The 19689-nt window shown below is 40.2% G+C and overlaps 1 protein-coding gene across 2 annotated transcripts in view; it reads left to right on the top strand.

Annotated features, from left to right (window-relative positions):
- FBXO36 (F-box protein 36) overlaps window positions 1-15299 on the top strand; it is a 42470-nt gene extending 27171 nt beyond the window's left edge. Inside the window, exons 3-4 of one of the 2 annotated variants that reach the window (XM_084891888.1) lie at window positions 7619-7791; window positions 12326-15299. In XM_084891888.1, coding sequence (XP_084748014.1) covers window positions 7619-7791; window positions 12326-12496 — 344 coding nt within the window. In that variant the 3' untranslated portion in view covers window positions 12497-15299. The remainder of the gene's footprint in view (window positions 1-7618; window positions 7792-12325) is intronic. The other variant, XM_084891889.1, reaches the window with a different exon arrangement.
- Window positions 15300-19689: the final 4390 nt, after the last annotated feature.

Raw genomic sequence — 19689 nt, 5'->3', positions numbered from 1 at the left:
CATCCTTGGCAAAGGACCTGACCTGTGTCACTCTTGCTTCCTTGGCTTCTCAGTAGCACTTAGCTCAAGCTGACATTTTCTTCCCTGACTTCCAGGGCATCTCTCTTGATTCTCCTCCTGCTTCATTGGCCCCATCTCACTCTTCTTGCTGGTCCTCCTCATCTCTCCAAGTCTAAATGCTGGAGCCCAGGTTCAGTTCTTGTGTCTCTTTCCTTGTCTGTCTAGCTCTGGCTTTAAATGACACCCATAAACAGACAAGCCCCTCATCTCTGGCCTGTACCTCTCCCAGAACTCCATACTCAGAAATGTATCCAGCTGCCTTCTCAACATCTCATTTAAATGTGTAGTAGCCTCTCAAATATAACATGTCCAAAAATAGCTCCTGATGGTCCCCTGAACCCTTCCCAGAAAATGTCAGCCAAAGATTCTACAGTTATCCTTGATTCCATTCTTCTCTTACATGCTAAATTGAATCCATCAATATAACTAGAATCCAAACTGTGGTGACCCCCAATGATGCCTACCAACCAACAGTCACACTTTTGTGTAATCCCCTCCCACACTGTATCTAGGTCAGCTGTGCAACCAATAGAACTTGGCAGAAGTGATGGTATGTCACCTATGAGATCATGAAATGAAAAATGGGCCTTTTCTCCCTTTCTCTCTCCCTTTCATCTCTTGCTCTGGTGGAAGCCAGCTATCATGTCTGTGACAGCTCTGTGGGATAGGCCCATGCAGTGAAGAATTGAGGCCTTCACTCAACAGCCATGTGCACGAGTTTTTTTTTTTAGAAGAGGGTCTTCCAGCCTTAGGCCTCAGATGATGCAACCCATGATGCCTTGACTGTAACCTAATGAGAGGCAAACCCCAAACCAGAACCATCCAATTAATCCACTTCTAGATTCCTGAACCCCAAAATCTGAGATAAGTGATAAGTGTCTATTGTGTTAAGCCAGTAAACTTTGGAGTACTTTGATAACTGCAACAGATAATACACAAATGAATGCTTCTAACCATCTCCACTTCTGGTCCAATCGAGGACAACCTCTCTCCCAGATCATTGTACCAGCCTTCTATCTGGTCTCACTCTTTCCACCCTTGCCCCACAGTATTTTGTTCTTAGCACAACAGCCATTATTTCAATGTTTGTTATAAAATGAGACTTTGTTAATATATTGGTGTCACAATATTTCAATTTTGAGTATTTTAAAATCCTTGCAGGACATTTAGTCCTGTCCAAAATGTCCATACTTAGAAACTGTCCTTGGGTTCACATAGCCCATAATGCTTTTTTCTACTTTTTAGTTTATGGGATTAATACCTTAAAAATACTATCATATTTCATTGGCCCAATAATTATGTTGTGGCTATGTTGCCAATAATAACCCCTCTTGCCTGGGTAGCCTGGCTGGTAATGGCCTGTGGGATTAGGCAGGTGGGTTGGGATTTGAATCTTTCAGGAGAACTGTATTGATATTAACTATGAACCAAATGTCTGCTGACATTTTGGACAGGACCAAATATTCACTAATCATTAAAAACTTATATAAAATTAGAGGCCCAGTACATGAAAATTGGGCACTGGGAGGGGGAGGCTGTCCCTCAGCCCAGCCTGCACTCTCTCCAACCTGGGACATCCCTCTCACAATCTGGGACTGCTGGCTCCTAACCACTCGCCTGCCTGGCTGCCTGATTGCCCCTAACCACTCTGCCTGCCAGTCTGATAGCCCCCTAACTGCTCCCCTGCCGGTCTAATTGACAACCACTCCCCTGACAGCATGATTGACATCTAACTGCTCCCCTGCTGACCCAATCACCCCCAACTGCCCTCCCCTGCAGGCCATCTTGTGACAATGTGAGGGCGGCTATCTTGTGATGACGTGGGATGGCTATCTTGTGGAAGCCATCTTGTGATGACGTGGGGCAGCCATCTTGTGACAACATGGGGGTGGCCATCTTGTGGTGTGAGGGCGTGAGAGTCAATTTGCATATCACCTCTTTATGATATAGGATACCTGTTACTTCACTATATTCACAAATTGCTCTCCAAAGCTGCTGTATTAATTATACTCTATCCACCAGGATACAGCAATTTTCTTATGCCTTTGCCATCACTAATTAGATATTTCTTTTTTTCATCCTTTCCAGTCAAATAGTGAAATCAATATCTTGTCTAATTATCATTATCCTGATAATGAGTAAGTTGAGCTCCTGTCATATTTAATTGCCATTTATATTCTTTCTGTAGTCTGCCTGTTTGTATTCTTTGTCCATTTGTCTGTGAATTTTGAAGTGTTTTTTTTCTTTCTGAGACCTTTAACAATCTGAGGAAATGTCTATAGATTTTCCTCCCAAGTTAAATAAATAAGGACAATCAGGAAATTAGCTATTGGAAACTTTAAAAAATATTTAGTTTAAGGTAAAAATGTGCCAATATAAACTCAATTTGAAAAGAGCTGATTTATGGGTTAAGATTGAATCCAATTTAAAAATAAGTTGTTTTCCAACTTATATTCATTTTAAAGTTGGTTGTTCATTTTAAAGTCAGTTGCTTTGAATGAGTTCTAAGTGGTGGTTAAGTATTTGGGTAATCCACAAAAATCCTTGTGATAAAACCAAATGACAACTATACTTTCTGAACCAAATGACGAAGGTTTCTTATTTTGGGTATTGCATGTGAAAGGAAATGTGGGATATATATATTTGTTGTATTTTTACAGAGAGCAAGGGAGAGGGATAGAGAGTTAGAAACATCAATTAGCCACCTCCTGCAACCCCCCTACTGGGGTTGTGCCTGCAACCAAGGTACACATGCCCTTGGCCAGAATCGAACCTGGGACCCTTCAGTCCGCAGGCCAACACTCTATCCACTTAGCCAAACCGGTCAGGGCAGGGAGATATCATTTTGATGTCAAAGTTTTTTAATTCCCTTGGACATTTAGCTGATTGTGGGAAGAATACAACTGAATGTTTGAAATGAGAACTATAATGAAAAATTGATAATACTAATAAACATGAATATTCTGAAACACTGAGTTCTAGATCCTAAGGGTATGAGTAGAGCAGGAAAAGAAAGTGGGAAAGAATAGTCCTTACCTTCTTTTCAGCCTGGGCTGATCCCATGTATGGATCCTTAATCCATTTTCTCTAGGTCCTTTCTCCTGCCTTACATCTCAGCCTTACACCTGCATTTTCTCCTGCCTAACTACCACCTCTGACTGCTCCTCTGATCAGCCATTCCCTGTCTTCAGCCTGGATTCTTAGAATTTCTGCAGACCTGGGGTCAGTCTGTGAGTGGAGGGTGGGATGGGATAGTGTTAGGGCCGAAGCATTACAAGGCAGCATGGGGTCAGTTTCCTGTATATCCTCCCAGACATTGTCTGTGCATATATACAACACATGTTAACACAAAAAGAAGAATCTTATACCTTGTGTTCTATACTTTAAGCTTTCAAAGTTTTTAAATTTAGAAGCATCTTGCACCTACAAAACAGAACAGAAAGTAATACCTAACACCACTAACCAAAAATGTTAACATTAGACACATTTACTTCATTTTAGCCAGATTACCAAATATGTTGGTGAAGTTGCTCAGAATATCCTCTCCTTTCTATATCTATAGTATCTGTAGTAATGTTTTCTTTTTAATTCCTTACTCGTGGTAATTTGTGCACCCCCCTCTTTTTGTCTTGATGAATCTTGTGAAAAGTTACTCATTTTATTAATTTTTTCAAAGAAGTAACTTTTAGCTCTATTGATTTTCTCCATTTTAGTTATTGATTTCTGCTCTTACCTTTATTATTATTTCCTTCCTACCACTTTCTTTAGGTCTGATTTATTGTTCTCTTTCTAGTTTCCTGAGATGGAAGCTTAATCATTGTTTTTAGCCATCTCCCCCCACTAAATGTTCTTTAATTGCTTCTGTGTCTGTATTAGATAAGTTTTGTTAAGTTGTATCTTTAGTCTCATTCACATTAAAATATTTTCTAAATTTCATTTTGATTTCTTCTTTGACTCATAAATTATTTTAAAACATTCTGTTTAATTTCCAGGTAGTTGGGATTTTTTTGTTACTTTCCCTTCCCCCAACTTCTGGCTTAATTGCATATGACCAGAGAATTGGGGCCATATTAATCTTCTCTTTGTCATCCCAGTTTTATTATACATGCTGCTGAAGTTAGCACCATATTTATTAATATCTTTTAAAAATCGTTAAAAAGTTACATATACAGTCAAATTTCTACCTCTTATCTATTTCCCTTTATTCTCTCCTAATAACTAAAGTTCTAAAGTTGTTATCATTTCTAAACATATTTATTACACATAGTTACAACTATATGTAAATAATACATACTATTTTTATACTTAACATTTAACATAAATTATATCATACTATATAGTTTTTTTTAACTTTGTTTTATCAATCAACACTGTTTTTGAGATTTATCCATGTTGATCTATGTGGATCTAATTCATTCATTCCAATGGTCAATGATATTCTATTCCATTATAAACCATAGTTTATTCAATCATTTCTCCTACTGAGGGTAGTTGGGTATACTAGTTTATGAGTATTAAATCTGCCTGGTGAATTATTTTTTTTACCAATAAGTAATGGTCTTTCTTATCACCAAGACTGAATTTTACTTTAAAGTATATCTTGTCTGCTAGTAACATGTTTTTCTTTTGGTTTGAATTAGTCTTTTTCTGTACTGTTACTTGCACTTTTCCATATCATTGTTTTAGCATGTCTCTTATAAATAACATATAGGCAGAAATACTTGTGTGTATGCATGTGTTATTTATCTGAGATTCTTTTATCTTGCCTGATTAGTTCATTTATATTGATAATGATTACCACTGTGCCAGTAATTGCTGTCGTCTTTTTAAAAAAATATATTTTATTGCTTTTTTACAGAGAGGAAGGGAGAGAGATAGTTAGAAACATCAATGAGAGAGAAACATCGATCGGCTGCCTCTTGCACACCCCCTACTGGGGATGTGCCCACAACCAAGGTACATGCCCTTGATCGAAATCGAACCCTGGACCCTTCAGTCCGCAGGCCGACACTCTATCCACTGAGCCAAACCAATTCCAGCTTATTTAAATATATATATTGATTACAGAGAGGAAGGGAGAAGGATAGAAAGATAGAAATATCAATGATGGGAGAGAATCTTCAATGGATTGCCTTCTGCATGCCCTCCACTGGGGATTGAGACCGCAATCTAGGAATGTGCTCTTGACTGGAATCGAACCTGGGACCCTTCAGTCCACAGGCTGATGCTCTGTCCACTGAGCTAAACTGGCTAGGGCTATTCTTTTATCTTATCATACTTTTTCTTTGCTTTTTTGTTTGGCTCCCGTTTTCTTCTTTCTTTCTTTCTTTCTTTTTTTTTTTAATTCTATTTTTCCCCCTTAAGACAGAGTTGGCATTTGCCCCTACCTTGTACGTGTGACTGTGTGACCTACTTTTGCTCAGTAAGATGTGAGCTCAAGTTCTTTCATAGAGCTCCCCAGAAGAGCCCTACAGACAGGGACAGACCAGCTTCCATGGACATATTCGTTCATTGCCCTGCCCCTTTTACCTGCTGCACCCTGGTTGATGTCTTGGTACAGAAACCATCTTAGCATGACCCCAAGAATGAGAGCAACATCCTAGAATGTGAAACAGAGAGATAAAAGGACCCTGGGACATTAATAACTTAATAGAGCTCTGGCAGCAGTCTGTGCAGCCTACCTTCAGAATCTAACTGTGTGAGGGAAAAAGAAAAATCCTAGTTGTTAAGCAAACTTAAACTGAGTTTTCAGTTTTGTTCAGCTGTGAACCAATCTCCAACTGACTACAGAGCAATTATTTTGGAAGTTATATATATTTTTTCTCCCTTCATTCCTCCTTCTTCCCCATCTCACTCCCTTCTTTTTCTAGATTTAAAAAAAAAATTACACTGGTTCTGTGGGTTTATTATACACGTAGATGTAAACAAGAGCCTTCACAGCTGAAAGCTTTTCTAAATGAAAGGGTTTGTAGAGCCTTATGCCAGCCAGAAAAAGGACCACGTCCTGGGTCATGCAGCCTAACCCACAGCCAGATGGAGAGGATTACAAGTCTGCCATCTTGGAATTGACTGGCTCTTTTCTACCGTATATTAAGTTTGGGGAAGAAAGATGAAAGTTGTTTTGAGAGAATTTACATTGGCTGTAGATAAAGGGGTGAGAGAAGTTGAAGCAGGCAAGTTCTGGGACAGGTGCAGAGCCTGGGAGGTTGGTTACGGAAAAGTTAACCAGCTTTTAACCAGTCTGGAAAAGTTAATGCGTAAGCAAGATGCTGTGGCACTAATGGTCCGCTATGCTCTCTGGGTAACCTCTGGAATAGCCGCCTGGAAGTTAGCTCAAAGTTTCAGTGTATACTCAGGAATGGAAGCAGTCTTTTGTTGGTTTTGCTGTGAGTTGTTAACTGATTAATCCCTCTTGTCTCTTCCTACCACCCTCTGGTCTGCTGTAATTTAATTTAGGACATTGCAGAATTTTTTACTTGTCAATAGAGAGATTAGAAAATACAGACAAAAAAGTAAAAGTCTCCCTTCAGATTTAACCACTGTTAAAATTTGAATATGTCTCCTTCCAAACATGTTTTCCTACTTATTAGCTATTTTCTGGTCATTCAGGGAGCTTGGATTAAAAAAGACAAAACCCACACTTCGTTTCCCCTTATATTGAACATGTGAGGTAGATGATGATATTGGTTGATTCTTTGTGAACTGTTTCATAATTTGGAAATCACAAAATCAGTATGAAAAATATTGGGCAAAAGTTAACACAATTTTCATGAAATATTCATCTATTTTTCTCTTTGTCTCTATTTTTTTCCTACTCTGTAAAGATAAAGGTAAAAAGAAGGTAAAGAGGGTCCTGGCTGGTGTGGCTCAATTGGGTGAGCGTCATCCCAGGCACCAAAAGGTTACTGGTTCGATTTCTGATTAGGGCACATTCCGGGTTGCAGGCTTGGTCATGTAGGGGACATGTAGGAAGCAGCCTATTGATGCTGTGCTCTCACATCGATGGATGTTTCTTTCCTCTCCCTTCCTCTCTCTCTAAATATCAGTAAACTATTTTTTTTTTTAAAGAAGGTAAAGAGGAAGGAAGAAACTTTGTTGGAAAAGCTACATATAACAAAAGAATAATAACTAAACAAAATTAAGAGATATATATATTTTTGGACCCATCTGGGGAGAGAAGAGATGGCAGAAAAACTACATGAATCAGTTGGGAGGTTGTGAGGATGGGATGATGATGTTGCTGAGACTGATTAAGTCAGATGTCTGGACTGCAATTTATGCTGATGAGATCAAGGCGATGCAGTCCATCACTGTGTTACACACTGAGTGTCCCTAAAAGGTTCTGACCTCGGGCAGGGGTAGCAATGGAAAACAATTGCCTCCAAATGCATCCCACTGGGCCCACAGGCAGCTTGGTGGAAGTAGGAATGACTCAGCATAATCTAATGGCACTCTCAGGGAAAAAGTGCCCCAAAGCCTGCAGCTTACTGATAATGATCAAGTTTTATGTGACTGCACATGATAATCATCTTGGTTTGTTGTTTTCTTTTAATTACAGTTCAAATTGCCTTGGTATTTGGTGCAAGAATATTGGACTATGTCTTCAATTTGTGTGAAGGTAGAATTGACTTCCTTGAGCGGCTCTCAGACAATTTGCTCATGATTATCATTTCTTATCTGGACATTGACGATATTGCCAGCCTTTCTTTTACATCACACAGATTTTCAAAGGTAATGGTCAAATATTTTGTGTCCATAGAAAATTTTTCTTGTGCTTTGTTAAAGTTCTTTTTCTGTATTTTTTTTTAAATACTGCAGTGATTTTTTTATTTGACTTTTATTTCAGCAAGCATGTATTAAATATTTACTTTAAAATTTTTATAAAAATATGTTTTCATTGATTTCAGAGAGAGGAAGGGAGAGATAGAGATAGAAACATCAATGATGAGAGAAAATTGATTGGCTATCTCCTGAACGCCCCATATGGGGCCTGAAACCTGGGCATGTACCCTGACGTAGAATCTAACCACTGATTACGATGATGCTCAACCAACTGAGCCACACTGGCCAGATCTCTTAAGTTCTTTATTTCATTTCATTCTCAAAAAACTGTATAATATATCAATAGATCCTATTTTTCATTCTTATTTTAGTGATATGGAAGCTAAGACTCAACAAGATTAACTTGTCCAGGTTCCTACAGCCAGTGAAGGGCAGAATTGAGATTTCCAGGGATTCTGTCAGTCAGTTGGTGGGCTAGTATCATAAATTTTCCACTAAGGGATATGTGCAGTCAGCAAGTGATCACCGAGTTCCTGCTGTGGGCCAGGCACTGTGCTGGGTGCTAGGGACTTGAAGGTGGCAAGATTGACATGGTCCCTGCATTCAAGGAGCTTACACCTGAATGAGGGACAGAGGCAGTACACAATGAACTATCTGGACAGTGACAACTGTGATGAGTGCTCAAGGGGACTGGTGTGGGGTATTGTGAGACATAATTGACTTGGAGCTTCCCTGAAGAAGGAACATTTACCTGACCAGTGGGGGTTAGCCAGGCTGAACAGGAAGCAGTTAGGCAGAGGGAGCTGTGTGCCAGAGACCCTGAAGAGTGAAGAACAGAATAAGGCAGTGCTGCTAGAGCAGAAATGAAGCTGGAGAGGCTGTTGGGAAGAGAGGAGGGGTGCTGAGAGAGGATGGGGCAGATGACAGGGATGTGGTCAGGTGCTGTTTTAATGAATCTTGTTGAAAAAGAGAGCTGCAAGGTCACCTTTATGAAACAGAAAGGTTTCTAAGCCAGACCTGACTCTGCAGCAATGGGTCTGTCTTGGAAGCATAACCATAAACGTGGAGACACAGTGTGTGGATTCAGGGGTAGACGGGGGCTCTAACCCGGGAGAGCCTGTGGTGCCATCCCATGGTCAAGATAGGAAGTTTCCACTTATCAAACTTCATGTCACCAGCAATCAGGACCTTCCGGCTGCCAGTCCTTGATCCTACTGTGTCGACCAAGTTACAGAGCTCCATGGACTAGTTCCTGTAGGTCTGGTGGGCTGGCTGTTTATTTTTCTCAGGTCAAACCACTCTTCTGGGAGCCTGGCTAATAGAAAGGCGAATTGTGGTAAGCTCACTAAGCTAATGCTGCCCGGGAACCTGCCTAAGGCCTGCTGGCAGGCTCTGGTGGCACTGGGCATTGATACTCTGCTGTTTTTGCAAACTGCTGCAGAGTAGACCTGAGGAAACCCCTACAGCTAGATGAGAAGGCCAAGGGACAGGCGGGGGAGGGACAGTCATGACTAGTATATAAACATGTTCATCTTGATCATGACTCAGGAACACTATGGAAAAAAACCTCTGCTATAACAATTTTGGCTATGGAGAAACAGTCCTTTGACCTTGATTCCCAAGTCTGGCCACATGGAAGAAGGACCGGGGCAGCAGTGGAACTGGCGATGTCAGGCCTAGACTCCTTAGGGCTGAGGTGGACCCAGCATCTGTGCTCTTAACATCTTTTCTTGTGTTTACAGTAACCCGAATCTGAGAGTCCAGTCCAAGAATTTGACCCATCGATATGCAAATTGTCCAGATAAAATATCTCAAGAGATTCTAAAAGGCTGGAAGCTTGGGGTGGGAGAGGGATTTTCCTGTCTTTATTGTGTACTGTGTGTTTTAAGTCCACAGGGGGCCAGAGAGCTAGGTTCTGTTCTTAGCTCAACCACTTCCCATCATGAGCCTTTAGTGGACCCTTATCCTCTCTGAACTTTAATTTCCCCATTTTTAAAAGGAGGGGTTTTAAAGAGATAAGTCCTAGGATTCCTTTCAAATTTTTTTTATTGTTTTTTTAAATTAAGGATATTAAGTTTATAGTTTATATAGTATGTTAAAATCATGTACCACCACGAGGGGGCGCTAAGCCCACAGTTTGCGGTACTTGGAATCAAAGTAAGTGGAACCATAGTCAGGATGGACACCTCGTGTTTTGTAACCTGGCATCTACCAAGTAAAAAAGCCCCAGGGTTTGGGAGTCTTAGATGGAGGTATTTTAGGACCAACTTATAATACAAAACAAACTGTAAATATTTTCAGTATAAAATGAGTCAAATGAAATTACACTGGTGGAAATTTCAGCTCTCTTGAGAATTCTTTCTCTTCTCCCAAAACCTCATAGTTCTCTCCCATGAAATGTGTTAATTGGAAACAGAATAGTTATCTTTACTAGTATTAAAGTTTAAACCTGTTTTGTTTTTAATATTTTGACACTTTCTAACTTCTTCCTTTGCTGTATATATTTAGAATATGTTGTAATCTGAGTTGAGAAACTAGACCTTGAATGACTATTGAAGATGGATTAAGATAATGCACAACCTACCGAACATTGAAATGTTTGTGGGCCATTATTATCCATTATTCAGTGTTGCTGTTTAACATTATGTGAATATAACAGTTTTTACTCTGATATTTATGCAGAAAGAATCTTAAGTGATTATGCTTTATTATGCTATTCATTTCTGTTTGTCAATCATTATTTTCTTTCATTAGAGTACTTATACAGTAGCATGAAATCTGAAAATTAAGAACACTGTCTGCTTTCTCCTCAGAAATGAGTGTAATTTAAGTCAGCATGGAGGGACCTGGGCAGTATTATGCTAAGTGAAATAAGCCAGGCAGAGAAAGACAACTATCACATGATTTCACTCATATGTGGAATCTAATATACAAAATAAACTGTTGAACAAAATATATCCAGAGGCAGAAGCATGAAACAGACTGGAATCTCAGAGGGAAGGTGGGGATAGGTTGGGGGGAAGAGATCAACCAGAGAACTTGTATGAAATATATACATAAGCTATAGACACGGAAAATATAAGGGGGAATCTGGATGGTGATTAACTGCCCGAGTGCATTATTGGTACAGGAAGGATGGAGCCAGGAAGTGTCTGTTGCTGAGGCCCATTTGGAACCCTCCTTAGAGCACACTTGGTATTGCTCGAGTTACTGCTCTGCAATACCAAAGGTACAAGGGCCTTTTAAAGGTTCCTATTCTTGCATGTACCACAAAGCCATGGCTATCACCCAGGTTGGGGCTGCTAAGTTAGTATAAAGGGAGCCCTGCCTTCAGGAAGGATTTGGGTGTGTGGTAGCTAAGGTGTCAGGAAACCTCCATATTAATAGTGTCTTAGTAGCAGGAGACCGATGAGAGGTATTGCTGTAACTAATGGTGCCACCTGAAAAAGTCCTGCTATTAGGAAATCTTGGGTAAATGGAAGCTGAATTGTGGCAACTTAAACTTGGAAGAAGGGAAAAATGGACTTGTGCAGCTATTGGACCAGAGGGGTCTTGTCTGTCTTTAACCTTATTGCCCCTGGTTAAAGCCCAAGGCTGCAGAAGAGTATCTCAGAGAAAGCTGTTCCCAGAGAATGGCTCACTTTGCCAGGTGCATGGGCAATGACATGTGTGCAGAGGACTTGGAGTAAAAATTGTGGTAGCAGGAAGGAGTGGGTTTTCCATGTGCCTGCTGGCAATCTATGAGGGCTGCTTGGTCATTTTGATGAAGTTTAACACTAAGTAACCTGCAGGGGACTGACCTGTGTGAGCTGTGCAAGCCCAGGGGAGAGAAGGCTTGAGCAAGGGCTTAAAATAGATGCAGCCTGGCTAGCGTGGCTTAAAGGTTAAGCACTGACCTATGAACCAGAAGGTCACAGTTTGATTCCTGGTCAGGGCACATCCCTGGTTGTGGGCTCAAACCCCAGTAGGGGAAATGCAGGAGGCAGCCAATCAATGATTCTCTCTCATCATTGATGTTTCTATCTCTCTCTCTTCCTCTTTCTTCCTCTCTGAAATTAAAAAAAAAAAAAAGGATGCAAATTTAGCAGGAATTAGCTGCTCCCTATTCATTCTAATGCAGTGCTGGGTAGCAGATCAGTTGACTATACCATTATGAACCTCTGTTATGTGGCTAATTAGAAATTAGCTAAGTAATGTTATATGTGAACTATATAGAACTATCTTGCATTCTGCATCTTAAATAACATCAGGATTTATTCAGTTAATCAAATATTGCTTTGTCCTTTAGATCTTTGTGCACTTGCCTCTTTCCTCAAATAGAAGTTTGTGGAGGCAGGAACTGTGTCTGGCAACTCTTCATGCACACGCAGTGTTTCCTCCCGTGTCTCAGGCAGCAGGACGGGGGTAGTCACCTCATGAGTGAGTGTATGACTTGCACCAAACCCACGTGACGTGACCCTCTTCTGACTTTTTCCTCCCACAGCTATGTATGTCTGACAGACTGTGGGAGCCGATAGTTGAGGCCGCCAATGAAATCACCCCTGCCATGAAGGCTCTGGCCCAGGACCAGAGTTGGAGACAGACTTTCTTCACCAAAAAGTTGCAGCTCCGCATGAAGAAGCGAATTTCAGAAAACCGGGCAGGCAATCAATGATAGGGACGTTGAGGCATAGCTGCTGTGTCCACATCTCTTCTGTGTCCAAATCTTTTCTGCTGTGTCCAAATCTCTTCTGTTTCCTTTCATTGAAAACTAGGAGGAATTGCTGGTTCCAGAAGTCATCTGAAAAACACAAAGTACTTACTCACAGATGCAGCAACCCAACTCTGCAGGGCCTTGCCTGAACCACAGTCCTTCCGGTGAAGGTGAAGGTCAAATCAAGGCTGCACAAGAGCTGCAAGACAGGAAGCCCACCAGCGATATCTTCCCCATCCCTAACACCGGAGGTTTCCTGATGCCTTAGCTACCACACACCCAATAAATGGCTACCAGTGGATTCTTTTTTATTACATATCTATTTCATCTAGGCATCGGAAAAGGGAACCAGGCTTTTGAATTCTTTGTGATGGTGTGTCATCTGAGTCCATCCATGGAGCAGGGGGCCGCACGGCCTGTGTGTGTTCTTATTGATTTCTGTTGAATCTACCTTATGCACACCCAGAGGGGTAGTGGCCTGGGAGGCACTCCCATGAGTGCCACTGTCTTTCCAACTCTGTTCCTTGTGGTTTTCATTCAGGACCTGGTCCTGTGGGCCCGGGATGCTGGGCATCATCTCGCCATATAGATAACCCCTGCCCTGGCCCTGGTGTATGGCTGACGACCAGGCCAGGCATGCTCCTTACAGATCTTGTCTAGAGCTCAGTCTCCCAGGACTTCACATTGCCAAATAGACTATAAATATTTCCTAGAGGGATGTGTTTCCCAAAGGATGTGGACAGTTACCACTCATAACTGTGATTTTTAAGAACACAAGATGTGGGTGACTGAGTAAAAACCTGTGGTTTGTATTCTTTTAACTTGTCAGAGGAGTAAAAACACTACAGTTTTAGGGGAGGAAATGCTACCTTGCTGAGATGGGTTATTTAAAAATAGTTTTCTTCCTGTGCTCTCGTGAGTGTTAAATCCTCCAATGAACCCATAGCAGTGGATAAACTAATGACTCCTTTCATGTTACAGACAAAGTCGCTTTCAACCTCCCATCACCTTTCTAACCTCATTTCTTCATTCCTGCAGCCTCCACTTTGCTACCCCATACCCTCCACGTCAGAGGGTTTCCCCTGATGCAGTGGGACCTCCCCAATTGTGAAGAAAAGGTGAACTGTTGGCTATCCTACTCCTAGATTCTTCTAGCATGGTTCCATAGCCATGGCTTAGTGACAGGTATTTTCTTTTCTATTTTTTAAAATCCTCACCCAATGATATTTTTCCACTGATATTTAGGAAGAGTGGAAATGAAAGGGAAAGACAGAAAGAAACATTGTTATGAGAGAAACACCTCAATTGGTTGTCTCCTGCATGCACCCTGAGCAGAGCCCGGGCTGGGGAGGAGCCTGCAACCAAGGTATGTGCCCTTGACTGGAATCGAACCCAGGACACTTTGGTCTGCAGGCCCATGCTCTATCCACTGAGCAAACTGGCTAAAACTTTTTTTTCCTTTTTCTTTTTAAACCTGTGTTAATATCAAATGAGATTTAAACTCCCATTCACATACACCCTTAACACTTGGTCATAGATTTGCAGGGACATCTGTGAAATCAAATGTCAGCTGCTCTCTTGCAGGTGAGGAACCTGTCAAAGTCATGTCTGGATTTATCCAAGCACAGAGCAAAGATTTAATTGGCGAGAGACCCAGCCCTCGTTCTCTGCTCGTGAGCAGTCCTGCCAGGTGCAGGGTGACTGGCAGGCGGGCAGAGGACACCTGCTTCTGCACAGCTCCTGCTGCCTATTTTTCCCTGAAATTTCAGACTTCACTCTCAGCCAGGTTTTCAGTGACAGAACACAGGCCAATACCATGTGTGTACAGCATTTGTGTGGACGCACAATTTGGAATATCAACATAACTATATGAATATAAAATTACAACTCATTTGTTGCATTGGTGCAAAATGTCAACAGCTCAAAAATGTCATGGGTTGTATTTTATCAACTAACAGATTCTGAAAGCTTATTGATGTGCATAATGTAGATTCAACAAGAATTACTAAGAACACACATATGACCATTGGAAGACTTTTAGTATCTGTATATAATACTGTAATATAAAAATAGGTGCTAAAGGTAAATAATTAAAATGTTATCAATGTACTAATCATTGTTGAAGAATAGCTTTAAAACATAGATTACTAGCCCTACCAGGTTTGGCTCAATAGATAGAATGTCAGCCTGCAGACTAAAGGGTCCCAGGTTCGATTCCGATCAATGGCATGTACCTTGGTTGCGGGCACATCAGTAGGGGGTGTGTGGGAGGCAGCCGATCAATGTTTCTAACTATCCCTCTTCCTCTGTAAAAAATCAATAAAATATATTTTTAAATGTTTTTAAAATATAGATTACTACACTATTAAATTATAATTATTTGCCTTAATTTGGGTGCCTTATTACCTGGCAATCATTATTTTTGCCGAAACATGAACAGTATCATTGACCTAAAATCCTGCATCCTCTGTGGTGGAAACATTTTGTCCTTCTTGTTAGATCCTCATGACAGTCCATCAAGTGAAAATATGGCGATGTTTTGCTTCTCTGCCTCTATTGACAGCTTTCATGGGAATAGATAAATCTGCTTTGTTTATGTCACACCACTTCAGAGTGAAATGCCACAGCATTTTATAATTTTGCTCTTTCTCATCTTTTCAGTGAAAAATTGTTTCTACTGTTATCACTTACCATTGTAACTATCAAAGTAAAATATTAATTTTTTAAAAATGTTTTATATGTTTTAAAGTTAGAACAATTTATTAAAAACAAATGTGAATATTTAATTTATAAACTAAAAAAATAAATATATTTTACCTAATACCAATTTATATTACTGCTTTTTTTTTTGACATATTATGTGCATTAAACATGGGATGCAAAAGATTTTATTTTACCGAGTAGGCCCATGAATTTGGGAGAGACTATGATTTGGGGCAGGGGTAGGGACAAATCACGAGTCACCTCTTGTCATTGTTTTCCAAGCCCTTTTTACTTGGTGGTCCTCAGCCCTCATTTATTCCCCCAAATACACTTCCAAGATGCTGAAGAATAATGTAAACATAAAAACTCTTGTGCAGTGTAGTTTCTTGGTCTGAGTTTTAAAGTAACGACCTTTATCTCCAGTTTGTGTTAATATTATGAGAGAGTATCTAGGTTTTTCAACTCTGAACAGTTGGTTTCAACTTGAAATGTGTATCTTTGGATGCAAAACATATAGACAAGGTACCACCACAGTAAAGAAAAATGTGCATCTGCAGTTAAAAACATTGTCATTTTACAAAGTATAATTATTGTCTTAGTTTTCCTGTTATTGTTTCCAAGTGAGATCATCTACACAATGGGTATTACAAGTTTGCCCTTGAGACATGGGACCCCTACGGCTGGAAGCTACAGTAGGACTCCCAGTTTCCTGCTTATCACGTTCCCTCAAACGCAGCTCTCCATTCAGAAAAGTTGTTTTCAGCTGGGAAATCTGTCCACCCAGAAACTGTTAGGATCACAGATCCATGGTCAAGATTAAGTTGGAACATCCTTAGAAATAACAGCAGTTTCCATTTTAGTGTATATTGTGTACCAAGAAATAAACAATCACTTTAATATTAATCAATTTAATTTTTACAGAAAGCCTTGAAGGTAAGTGATATTATTTCTGTCTTATAGATGGTGATAAACTATGGCATAGGTCAAATTTGACCAGCTGCCTATTTCTGTATATAAAGTTTTATTGGGCCACAGTTCATGTTTATGTTCACAGATCATGTTCATACAATGACAGAGGGAATTATGATATAGACTGTACGGCCTGCAAAGCTAAAGTTATTCTGAGAGGACAAGTTAACTTTCCCAAGGTCTCATAACCAACAAGTGGTAAAGCTGAGATTCAGATCAATAGCTACCATCTCTATGTTCTTAACCACAAAAGCACCACATCTCCTTTCAGAGCCAACACCACTTTTGACCAGTGGGACTTGAAAAGGTGAGGGGATTTGTCCAAAGTCACATTTGAAATAGCACTGGAGAGGGCCTAGGACATAATTTAAAAGACCATTCTAATTTAGTCTTCCAGAGAATATTCCAAGCATTTTTCTTTTCCTTTTTTATAATTTATTTTAATTTCAGAGAGGAAAGGAGAGGGAGAGCTAGAGCCCAATTGGTGTGGCTCAGTGATTGAACATTGACATATAAACCAGGAGGCATGGATTCCCAGTCAGGGCATTTGCCCAGGTTTCGGGCTCGATCCCCAGTAGGGGGGCATGGGTCATGCAGGAGGCAGGATTCTCTCTCAGCATTAATGTTTCTATCTCTCTCTCCCTCTCTCTTCCTCTATGAAGTCAATACAACATCAGTGATGAGAGAGAATCATGTGCCCTGTGAGAGAATCCAACTGTGACCTCATGGTTCATAGGTCGATGCTAAACCTCTGAGCCACACTGGCTGGGCAGAATATTACAAGCTTTTGATGAACTAAATTAGTGCCCATTTTTCTATAAAGTATCTTAAATTCATTTAAATAATAAGGAGCATCTTCAAGATGCTCATATGCTCTTAGAAAAATCTAAGTAAAGGAATGAGCAAAGGAATTGAATATAGTTTGCTGGTTCTTGACCAGACTCAGTCCTCTCTTCTCAGTGGCACTCAAACCCTCCCTGCTTCTGACTGTTGGTCCCCACATTTCATTTGTAATACCGTTAGTGCACTGCCAGGGGTCTCTGCCCCACCGCCATGGCTCAGCTCCCCCATTGGTGACAAATGCTGCTGTTTCTCAGTCTTTGCAATTCAGCATCAGCATTCTCCTCCCACTTCACTGCTCTCTGAACATTTTGACATTGGAGACCTCCAACTCACATAAGCCACACCATTATTATATTTAAAGATGGATCATGAGCTTTTAAAAGGGAAATTAGAAATCTTGCTTTCTTAGCCATAACTACACCTTCTGAGCTAAAGATGCTGAAAAAGTTGGTATTGAAATCTTAAACGTATAAATCTGAAATAAAACATGACTCAAAAGGCATCTTTTCCTTGACTTTGTGAAGTTAAAATTGTACCTTTTTGGTGCCTCTGAAAGTGTGGCATCATTTTGGGAGCAATTATTCACAGTATACAGAAAAAAGGAATTAAATATTTTAAATGTGGATGTGATGAGTTCATTAAATGCCAAAAAAAAAAAAAAAAAAAAAAAAAAGAAAGAAAAAAGATCATTAAAGCTTTTCGAACCAGCAATGCAAAAGCACTGAAGTACCCAGCAGGGTCAGAGACTGCACTGGATTGGCTGCTGAAAGGCAGACAGGCCCACAGCTGACACTGTTAAATGCATCAGCAGAAGACATCACTAAGACATTTCTAATGATTCAGTGTCTTGTCAAAGTAAAGATTTAGCTGAAGACATGAGGCTGAGTTAATATCTGCAGATCTCTACTTTTGTCTTTCAAACAGATAAATCAGTAGATGTGCTTGGATTCATTGTTCGCTTGCTCATTATCACACCACCTAATCAAAACTCTCACGTGAATGCTTGCAACAGTCAACATAGTGAATATCATTATTCATTCTCATGGCTGCAAAAGCAACCTTGGGTCAAACCCTTGGTGCATTAGTGTGAGTCAAAGCAATGACAAAATGTGCTGGAGGTCATTATGTTTTTCATGCCATGTGCTTGCAGTCAAATAATGGCAAGATCTACTTAAGGGTGTCCTGGTGATACAGTAAAAAATCACTGCATTCTATTCAGTCTTTACCTGAACCCACATCTTTTTAATATTCCTCATGGCAAACAGGGAGTACATACGCACAAAGCTCATCTGCTTCCAATCCAAGCCCAAAGGTCTCCATAACCAGCACTCGTGTAGCTTTTTTCATGAAATGCCATGTTTATTTGTTTGGCTGTCACGTTACTGAAAAGGAAGCTGTCACTTTGAGGAAAATAACTGCAGTACTTGATGCCAATGATAATATTTAAGCTTTCAAAAGGAAATTAGAATTTTGGAAAATGTATATAACCCTCCATGAGAAATAATTCACATACCATACAATTTACCCCTTTAAAGTGGCTTAGATATATTAACAAATTGGTGCAATCATCACCATTATGTAGTTCCAGAACATTTTCGTCATCCCCAAAAGATAACCCATGTCCATTAGCAATCACTCCCCATTCCCATCTCCTCTTGGCCTCTGATAACCACTAATATACTTTATGAATTTGTTTATTCTGAACATCTATAATAATAAAAGCATAATATGCTAATTAGACTGGATAGCCAAATGACCTTCCAGACGTCATTCCGGACATCCTTCTGGATGAAGCCAGGGTGGCAGGGGCCGAGGCAGAGGTTGTTAGGAGCAATGATGCAGGCAGGAAAGTGGTTAGGGGTGATCAGGCAGGCAGGTAGAGTTGTTAGGAGTGATCAAGCAAGCAGGCAGAGGTGGTTAGGGGCAATCAGGCAGGCAGGCAGGTGAGTGGTTAGGAGCCAGCAGATTGTGAGAGGGATGTCTGACTGCCAGTTTAGGCCTGATCTCACCCTTGGATTGAGCCTAAATCGGCAGTCAGACATCCCCTGAGGGGTCCCAGATTGTGAGAAGACACAGGTGGGACCCTCCCTACCCCATGCATGAATTTTGTGCACTGGGTCTCTCGTTTCATATAAATAGAATCACACAAAAATCAAGTGACGTTTTAAAATATTGTACTAGTTTGAAATAAAAAAACTATTTGGGAGATCTATAGAACTAAGTGGACCAATATTTTCCAAATGACTTAAGCATCATGTTACAAAATCATAAAGAAGTAAAAGATCCATTCAAAGTGTGAAACAATCAATAGATATTAATGTAACATTTTACAAAAAGTTCACTGATAATATATTGGATTCCACACTGTAAGTAAACTTTAAGGAATACTACTGTGAAATTTTTTGGTGTGATATTTCCCCCCCCCCACACACACACACACAAACACACAATTATTTAAAAGGACTTAAATATCCCACCCCTTTACAACTACATACAAGTATGAGGCTGAATTTTCTTCATATATGCCAATCAAAACCACATATTACAACAGAATGAATGCAGAAGAAATAAGAATCTAGTTGTCTTCTATTATGCCAGAGATTAAAGAAATTTGCAAAAATGTAAAACAATATTTTTAT

This window comes from Pipistrellus hanaki, assembly GCF_964339955.1.
Source record: "Pipistrellus hanaki genome assembly, chromosome: 8".
NCBI classification, from domain to species: domain Eukaryota; kingdom Metazoa; phylum Chordata; class Mammalia; order Chiroptera; family Vespertilionidae; genus Pipistrellus; species Pipistrellus hanaki.
Note: the sequence above shows the minus strand (reverse complement) of the source record. Positions and strands in the feature narration are given on the sequence as shown.